The 10,080-nt window shown below is 40.6% G+C and overlaps 1 protein-coding gene across 2 annotated transcripts in view; it reads right to left on the minus strand.

The window, feature by feature from the left end:
* Positions 1–4,247, minus strand: part of LOC133652246 (E3 ubiquitin-protein ligase KCMF1-like) — a 31,559-nt gene extending 27,312 nt beyond the window's left edge. The window contains exon 1 of one of the 2 annotated variants that reach the window (XM_062050780.1): positions 4,018–4,247. In XM_062050780.1, the coding sequence (XP_061906764.1) occupies positions 4,018–4,033 (16 nt within the window). In that variant the 5' untranslated portion in view covers positions 4,034–4,247. Of the gene's footprint in view, positions 1–3,789; positions 3,962–4,017 lie in introns of those variants that run through there. The other variant, XM_062050779.1, reaches the window with a different exon arrangement.
* Between the last annotated feature and the right edge of the window lie 5,833 nt (positions 4,248–10,080).

The following is a 10,080-nucleotide window of genomic DNA, read 5'->3' on the forward strand; positions in this document are numbered from 1 at the left end:
GATCTGCTTAAGTCCCAAAAATGTGCGCGAGTCCGCCATTGTAGCCCGAGAGGTAGTCAATAAGCTCCTTCTTTTTCTCTATCCTCTTGTTGTAGCGTACAGTTCTAACTTATATCCGTCAGTAGACTCGCTGTGGAAGCGCTTAAAACTACCGGTACAACAAAGATGGGGAGAAAACGCTGTCGAAGTGGAGGCACGTAGTAATAAGACCGCCCACAAAACATCCTGAAGAGACGGCCAGGAAGCATCTTGAAGACGGTCTGTAAAACATAATCTATGCAACATTTTGCCCAAATTACCACCACAAGTTAGTCTTTTAAATGTAGAAAAAAAAATTCTAATACGACCCCTTTAATGCACCTTATAATCCGGTGCACTTTTTGTATGAAAATAGACTTGAATAGACCCGCTCATTGGCAGTGGGACCCATAGTCCGAAAAATACGGTATGTAATGTTGACACAGCTTGTGTACTGGATTTCAGTAGAATGTGCAGCGTACCTAATTAAGTGTCCCCTACTACTCTTAAAGGGGACCTAGTATGCAAAACCAACGTTTCTTATTTATTGGTACCTGTTTTTGTCTATATGGGATCTGCATAAGTTTTGAAAATTTGAAATAAAACACTGGAGGCATGGCGGGGATATTTATAAAACTACCTTGCCTTCCTTCATACTTCCGGGAAATTAGTCATTTGGAATTTGCCCCATTGGTAATGTTTCTGTCATTGGCAACATCAGCGGATGATCCATATATGGTATAGATTTACCCAAAAAACTTTGCGCGAGTCCACCATTGTAGTCCGCGTTGTAGTCAATAAGCTCCTTCTTTTTCTTTATCCTCTTGTTGTGGGATCCTACATGCACTTGCCTCCTCCGCTGTTGCCATTTCTAACACAAAGCAGAGTATAGTTCCAACTTATATCTGTCAGTAGACTTGCTATGGAAGCGCTAAAAACTGCAACAAATGTGGTGGGAAGATGCAGTCGAAGTGGAGGCATGTAAATAGACCGCCTACAAAACGCTGCATCCAGAAGATACCGTCTGTAAAACATAATCTATGCAAAATGTTGACCAAAAAACCATCATTACATGTTATGTTGACCAGGGATTCTCAAACTGTGGCACGTGGGCTTCATCTACTTGATAAAAATGTCTTATAGTCAAACACAGTGTTACTGTTCAAACTGTGTGTAATGTTACAGTGGCCAAAACTATTAAATATACTTACTAACTAAAACCTATGCCTTGTTTGTAATCAATACTTAGGCCTACGACGCTACTGTATTTTAATGTTGGTCATTATGGTGCCGCTTGGAGATCCAAGTGTTTTCTGAGGTGGTACCTGGGAAAAAGTTAGAGAACCACAGACGTAGACAGACCCCAAGAAAGTGTTTTAAATGTAGAAAACAAAAACACAATATGACCTCTTTAAAGGCCTACTGAAACTTACTACTACCGACCACGCAGTCTGATAGTTTATATATCAATGATGAAATCTTAACATTGCAACACATGCCAATACGGCCGGGTTAACTTATAAAGTGCAATTTTAAATTTCCTGCTAAACTTCCGGTTGAAAACACCTTTGGATGATGACGTATGCGCGTGACGTAGCCAGTGAAACAGAAGTATGGATACCCCATTGAAGCCAATACAAAATAGCTCTGTTTTCATCTCATTATTCCACAGTATTCTGGACATCTGTGTTGGTGAATATGTTGCAATTTGTTCATTGCATTATGGAGAAAGAAGCTGAGCAAGCATAGAAAAAAGTTGTCGGTGCGAAGCGGAGTATTTTGCGAGGGAAGTCAGCAACACAACACAGCCGGTGTTTCATTGTTTACATTCCCGAAAGATGCAGTCAAGATCGAAGAACTCGGACAACAGAGACTCTTACCAGGAGGACTTTGACTTCGATACACAGACGTCTGTAGAGAACTGGGCCAACACAGACTCTTACCAGGATTACTTTGATTTGGATACACAGACGCAGACGCGGTACCGTGAGTACGCAGCTGCGCTTCCAAACATTTGATTGCTTACGTGCGTGTCACGTACGTAACTTTGGGTAAATATATAAGCTTTATGAACCTTGGGTTAGGTGAACGGTCCTTTGGGCTGAGTGATTGTGTGTGTTGTGCAGGTGTTTGAATTGTATTGGCGGGTTGTATGGGCGGGAGCTAGGAGCTAGCATAACAAACACCTAGGTGTTTGTTATGCGGGATTTGTGGCATATTAAATATAAGCCTGGTTGTGTTGTGGCTAATAGAGTATATATATGTCTTGTGTTTATTTACTGTTGTAGTCATTCCCAGCTGAATATCAGGTGCCACCCGCCTCTCACAGCATTTTCCCTATCTGAATCGCTTCCACTCCCCACTAGTCCTTCACTTGCACTTTCCTCATCCACAAATCTTTCATCCTCGCTCAAATTTATGGGGAAATCGTTGCTTTCTCGGTCCGAATCGCTCTCACTTCTGGCCGCCATCACTGGCGGCCAGAAGTGGCTCAGACAATAGGGAACTTTGCGGAAATGTTCAACGGACTACGTCACGCTACTTCCGCTAGGGGCAAGGCTTTTTTTTGTCAGATACCAAAAGTTGCAATCTTTATCGTCGTTGTTCTCTACTAAATCCTTTCAGCAAAAATATGGCAATATCGCGAAATTATCAAGTATGATACATAGAATAGATCTGCTATCCCCGTTTAAATAAAATAATTTCATTTCAGTAGGCCTTTAAGACTCATCGGGGGATACATTATCAATAATTATCAGAAGCAACAGGCTATTTTCCCCAGGCTCGGATCTTTCTGCATGGAGTTTGCATGTTCTCCCTGTGACTGCGTGGGTTCCCTCCGGGTACTCCGGCTTCTCAACTCCAAAAACATGCACCTAGGGATAGATTGATTGGCAACACTAAATTGGCCCTAGTGTGTGAATGTGAGTGTGAATGTTGTCTGTCTATCTGTGTTGGCCCTGTGATGAGGTGTTGACTTGTCCAGGGTGTACCCCGCCTTCCGCCCGAATGCAGCTGAGATAGGCTCCAGCACCCCCCGTGACCTCAAAAGGGACAAGCGGTAGAAAATGGATGGATGGATAGGCTATTTTCACATGTCAAAAGGAGCTTGTGAGATCATAACAATGTAGCAATGTTTACCTGCCTGTCACCTATTATTAAGCCTCCTTACAGGTACAGACTGTGTACATGAATGTAACCACTGTCAGTCTGGTTCAAGAGTAGCTTCTCACGTTGATATTTAAAGAGTCTTTATTTTGTGTAGGAAGTTTTAAGTTGACGTGGAAGATAAAGGCCGCTTGGGCCTGATTAACCTGCCTTTCTGGCTAACCTTTAAACGACTAAACCGGCTGCCGTTAGCCATCTTGCAGGGGGCAAGCTAGCAACCGACTCTTGTTGTGTTAGCTGGCGTTTGGACGTTCAACTTTTAAGGTTTGCCGCAGGGCCACGCTGTGTATATTATTGATTTGCTACACATTAGCGAAACCGGAACGAAGGAAGATAGGGCCAACTTTTGGCGAAAGGAAAGGCGGCTCGAGCTACCTAGCAAGTGAGCAGCCTCGCCCCCTAGCCTCCTACCGCCAGCTGCACCTCGCCCGCTGTACTCTTGGCACTATCAAGTCTGCCTGTTTTTGGCACTATCAAATCTGCCTGTTCTTGGCACTATCAAGTCTGCAAGGTAACCACCAACAGCCTGGCTTCAGTTAGCTGCAAGCTAACTAGTGCATTAGTTCCACTCAGCGACACATTCTCTTAGCTCCTTCCGCTTACTTGACATGTGTCGTCCGGGGGTCCGGGCGAGCTTACATTCGGAAACCATTAAACCGTAATGGTTGGCGTCGTTCGTATTTCGTGGTCGCCATTATGATGCTGACACTTAGGACTGAATAACAAGACATGATCTGTTAGCTCCAGCTAATAGTAGCCGGTGCTGCCCTGTCACAACCTTTCTTCTCACACACACCAATCCCGAGCGCTATAGTGTGCCGCGGTGCTTACCCTCATGACGGGACATCCTACGAAGCCACGGGCGGCCCCGAGATCGGGCCTGACTTGCAAAAGGAAAACAATGCTGTGAGTATGGAGAGGAGAAGCCGGGGCTGGCTGGCTGTCCCTGGCCTCTTCCCTCATGAAGGATCCGCTGTGCTGCCCCCTCCTGCTGCTGTGTCACTGCTCTGATGCGCGCTCAGACAGCCGCGAGATGGCGCTGTTGTCAAAGCGATGACACAACATCTTCTTCTTCTTCTTGTGATTTTATGGCGGTTGGCAAGCAATCTTACCGCCACCTACTGTAATGGAGTGTGGATCGAGGTGGATTCCTACTCTAAATTCATGTGTTTTTAAAAAATGTGTGTATTGCTTTATAACCTGTGTGTTCTGAGTGCAATCCTAATATATCTTCCACTGCTAACCTAATATTCTCTTTCGCTAACTTATTTCCCAGTATTTCCCTTTCTCTATTATATTTTCTACAATGTATTAAAACATGTCTTACATTTTCTATCTGTTGGCAAGAATCACACAGTCCTGTAGCATGTTTCCCCATCAATTTCAATGAACTATTTAGATATGTATGTCCTAATCTCATTCTAGTAATAATGTCTTCTTCCTTCCTATTTCTATTGCCTCCTCTCATTACACCTACTCTCCTCTGGACTTTGTAATACTCTCTACCTTTTGTTTCCTTATTCCAATTATCCTGCCACATTTTATTGTGTTCTATCTTAATGATGTTCTTCACTTCTTCTTTACTGTGCTTAATCTCCATGTACTTCTGTTTTAGTGGTTGCTTGTTTTGCGTACTTATCAGCTAATTCGTTCCCCTCAACTCCTACATGAGCAGGAACCCAAAGAAATGTTACCACACCTCCCGCTTTATTTATTCTGTAGACTGCCTGAACTATTTCATAAACTAAATCTTGTCTTGTTTCTGACGCTATGTTTTTATGCTAGTCAATGCACTGCTGGAGTCCGAGCACACGACTGCTTTTCTTGCTTTATTTTCTTCTATCCAATTAATTGCCATATAAATTTCTACCAATTCTCCCGTAAAAACAGATAATTTATCACTAATTCTTTTATTTAATACTATGTTTCCTTGTGGAATAACAGCTGCTGCTCCTACCTTATTATTTATAGTTTTTGATGCATCTGTGTACACCATGATGTTGTCCAAAAACGTTTCCTCAATCCATTGTTCTATCTGGTAACTATTTAAAGGCCTACTGAAATGATTTTTTAAAATTTAAACGGGAATAGCAGATCCATTCTATGTGTCATACTTGATCATTTCGCGATATTGCCATATTTTTGCTGAAAGGATTTAGTAGAGAAAATCGACGATAAAGTTAGCAACTTTTGCTCGCTGATAAAAAAAAGCCTTGCCTATACCGGAAGTAGCGTGACGTCACAGGAGCTAGGATTCCTCACAATTCCCCGTTGTTTACAATGGAGCGAGAGAGATTCGGACCGAGAAAGTGATGATTACCCCATTAATTTGAGCGAGGACGAAAGATTCGTAGATGAGGAACGTTACAGTGAATGACTTGAGAGGCAGCGATGGACGTATCTTTTTTCGCTCTGACCGTAACTTAGGTACAAGCTGGCTCATTGGATTCCACACTCTCCTTTTTCTATTGTAGATCACAGATTTGTATTTTAAACCACCTCGGATACTATATCCTCTTGAAAATGAGAGTCGAGAACGCGAAATCGACATTCAGTGCCTTTTATCTCCACGACAATACATCGGCGAAATGCTTTAGCTACGAGCTAACGTGATAGCATCTTGCTTTAACTGCATATAGAAACAAAATAAATAAACCCCTGACTGGAAGTATAGATAGAAAATCAACAATACTATTAAACCGTGGACATGTAAATACACGGTTAATGCTTTCCAGGCTGGCGAAGGTTAACAATGCTGTGCTAACGACGCCATTGAAGCTAACTTAGCAACCGGACTGCACAGAGCTATGCTAAAAACATTAGCTCTCCACCTACGCCAGCCAGCCCTCATTTGCTCATCAACACTCGTGCTCACCTGCGTTCCAGCGATCGGCAGAAGGACGAAGGACTTCACCCGATGCGTTTGGCGGCCCGGAGACGTAGGAAGTCAAGCTGAAGTCGGCGGCTAGCACGGCTAGCGCGGCTAGCGCGGCTAGCGCTCCAACAAAGTCCTCCTGGTTGTGTTGCTGTAGTCCGCTGCTAATACACTGATCCCACCCACAACTGTCTTCTTTGCAGCCTTCATTGTTCATTAAAAAAATTGCAAAAGATGTCCAGAATACTGTGGAATTATGAAATGAAAACAGAGCTTTTTGTATAGGATTCTACGGGGTACCATAACTTCCGTTACTCGGACTTCGTCACGCGCATACGTCATCATACCGCAATGTTTCAGCCGGATATTTCCCGGGAATTTTAAAATGTCACTTTATAAGTTAACCCGGCCGTATTGGCATGTGTTGCAATGTTAAGATTTCATCATTGATATATAAACTATCAGACTGCGTGGTCGGTAGTAGTGGCTTTCAGTAGGCCTTTAAATTTCTATTCTTTAGTAATTGCATGTTTACATTTGGGTTTTCATACGTCCACGGTGGTATTGCGGGGATTGGTACTGTAGGGCTAACTTCAATATTATCAATTTGAACTTTATTACATCTGTCTCCTATTATCCACCCAAAACTATTCATTTTTTTCTTCTCTTTTTCTTGGCAGTTTAATAGTACTTGATGGGTTGGATGTCCTTGCTTGGACCCTTTTAAGTTTGCCCAATAAACTACTGACATTTGATCTCTCCTCATATCTAAAGGTTTTTCATTCATCTCTACTTGTAATGCTGCAACTGGGGTTGATTTAGTAGCTCCACAACATAATCTTAAAGCCTGTGATTGGATCCTGTCTATTTTCCCAAGTAATGTTTTTGCAGCAGATTGATAAATAATGCATCCATAATCAATAACAGATCTTATTAAATGTCTGCCTATCAGCCCCCCAGTCTTTACCCCTCAAAGCCCTCATTATATTTAACACCTTTTTACTTTTCTCCACTATTTTGCTGATGTGGGTTGACCAGTTAATATTTTTATCAAACCATATACCCAAATATTTAAATACTTGTACCTCTTCTATATTTTCTCCAATGAGTTTAATTTGGATCTTGTTTTGTACTTTCCTCTTTGTAAAATTTATGACTTTTGTCTTTCCAACAGAGAATCTTAAACCCCACGCCGTTCCCCATTCTTGAACTTTATTTACCGCTTTTTGAATCTTCTTTTCTATATGATTAGTATTTCTACCTCTCTTCCACATCACTCCATCGTCAGCAAACAGTGCCACATCCACTGACCCTTCCACTTCACTAAAAACTTCATTTATCATTATTGAAAATAATACTGGACTTATTATACTCCCTTGCGGGGTCCCATTTTCCACTTCATATACTCTGCTGTATTCATTCTCTATTTTTACTAATATTTTTCTACTTGTTAAGAAGTCTTTTATCCATCTATACATTTTCCCTCTAATCCCAATTATATTTACTTTTATCAGCAACCCCTGTTTCCACAACATATCATAAGCTTTCTCTGTATCAAAAAATACTGCAATTATACTTTCTTTATTTATTTGTCCCTTTCTAATTTCCTCTTCCAGCTGCACTGCTGGGTCGTTTGTGTTTCTTGCTTTGCGAAATCCACTTTGGTAGTTTTTTATTATTTCTTTTGACTCTAAATAATATACTAGTCTTTCATTAATCATTTTTTCCATTACTTTACCCAAATTTGAGGTCAATGCTATCGGCCTATAATTACCTGCCTCTTCCGGGTCTTTCCCTGGTTTGCATATCGGAATTATTACAGCTTCTTTCCACTCTGCTGGTAATTTCCCTTCTTCATATATCCTATTATATAATTTCAAGACCACTTCTTTGCCAATGCTGCTTAAGTTTTTGATCATCTGATAACTCACCTGGTCTTTTCCTGGTGTTGTATTTTTAACCTTTTTCAATATTCGAACCATTTCATTCAAAGAAAATTTCATATCTATAGTGTTGGTTAAACTATTATCATTGTCTTCCACCATTTCCCCAATATGTAAACTAATTGTTTCTTCTCTCTTTTGTTTTTCTACATTTCTCAAATTATCATTACTGTGCACTTTAACAAATGTCTTTGCTAAAAGTTCTGCTTTTTCTTTATTTTCTACCACACACCGTGTCCCATCTTTCATCACATGATTTTTATGTTCACTTCTGATCCCTGACATTTTCTTGATCATTCCCCACACTTGGCCTAAAGGAGTAGTTCTATTCAATGATTCACAAAACGTTCTCCAATAGTGTTTTTTTGTCTTTTTAATAACGTACCTTACTTTAGCTTGGTGCCTTTTATATTGGATCATATCTTGGAAATTATGTGTTCTTCTCAATATTCTAAATGCTCTATTTCGTTCTTTTATTGCGTCTGTGCACGCTTGTGTCCACCACGGCACTATCTTCCTTCTTTTCCCTATACTACTCCTTGGTATGCTCTTTTTGGCTGCTTCTATTATGCACTTTGTAATATCTGTATTCAGTTGTTCAATATCTTGATTTATATCCACTTCCTTTAATGTCATGTCGGTACTTTCCCTAAATTGTCCCCAATCACCGTGATTATACTTCCATCTTCCTTCTTTTTTAGTGCTTTCTGTCCTTTGGTTTATGTTTATGTGAATGAAGATTGGGTAGTGATCACTTCCTATAGTGCTGTCTTTATTTACTTCCCACTCTACCTTTCCTGCTAACCCTTGTGACACCAGTGTTAAATCTATTGCTGTTTCTTTACCCGTAACTACATCTAATCTGGTTCCCGACCCATCATTCACACACACCAGTTCTTTTTCCTCCAAAAATGCTTCCAATGTTTCCCCATTCCAGTCATCCCTTTCACCCCACATTGTGCTATGTGCATTAAAGTCACCACACCAAATGATATTGCCACTCCAGTGCTCGACTATTTTTTCTAGTTGATGAATTTGTAATTTCTTGCACGGATTATAGAAGTTTAGCACTTTGTATCTTTCTTTATTATTCCATACTTCTACCCCTACTATTTCTAGTTCTTTTTTTTCTTTTAATATTGTATAATGCATGTCTTCTTTAATAAATATGGCACATCCTCCTCCTTGCCCATCATTCCTATCTTTACGTATTGTTACGTATCCTTTTATTATAAAGCTCAATTTTGGCTTCAGCCAGGTTTCTTGAATACATATTATATGTGGTTTATTTTTCATATTATTAATATATCCCTTTAGTTCCTGTCCGTTTGCTACTAAACTTCTGGCATTCCCCTGAATAATTAACATGGCGTTGGATTTTGGTAACATGACTCTGTCTCGTCTACTCTCTGTAGTTCACCTTGTACCTGTTCCCAAGATAGTTCTTTTAAATTTAAGAACTTTGCTGCTGCTTTGACAATTATTTTGATCTTCTCAGTTTTATTTTTTGCATGTTCTGTACAGTTTATGACATATGCCAGGAACACAACTAGCTTGTCCATAGAAAGTCCTGTATTTGTTGCCTCTTGTTTTTTATTACTTGAACTATTGCCACTTCTGTCTCGTTCTGAACTATTCTCACTTCTATCTTGTTCTGCACTTTCTTGATTTCTTACTTTAACTGCCTCTGCGTATGTAATATTTCTTTCTACTCTGATTTGCTGTACTTCTGTTGCCTGTTTCCTAATGACACATCCCCCATACGCTGCTGTGTGATTCCCGCCACAGTTACAACATTTGACCAGATCATTATCTCCACATTGTCCATATTCATGCTCCCCTCCACACCTTCCACATCTCAACTTAGCATGACACACACTGGCTATGTGCCCATAGCGTTGGCACTTGAAGCAGCGTACTGGGGGTGGGACGTAAGCTCTAACATAAAAGCTTAAAAACCCAATCATAATTCTCTGCGGGAGGACTTCCTCGACAAACTGTACTAATACTGATTCGCTCTCCGTCTTTTCTCCATTTCTATATGCCATCATTCTTGTCAACATCTTGACAGTTCTC

Source organism: Entelurus aequoreus, linkage group LG06 (genome assembly GCF_033978785.1).
Source record: "Entelurus aequoreus isolate RoL-2023_Sb linkage group LG06, RoL_Eaeq_v1.1, whole genome shotgun sequence".
In the NCBI taxonomy this organism is placed as follows: Eukaryota; Metazoa; Chordata; class Actinopteri; order Syngnathiformes; family Syngnathidae; genus Entelurus; species Entelurus aequoreus.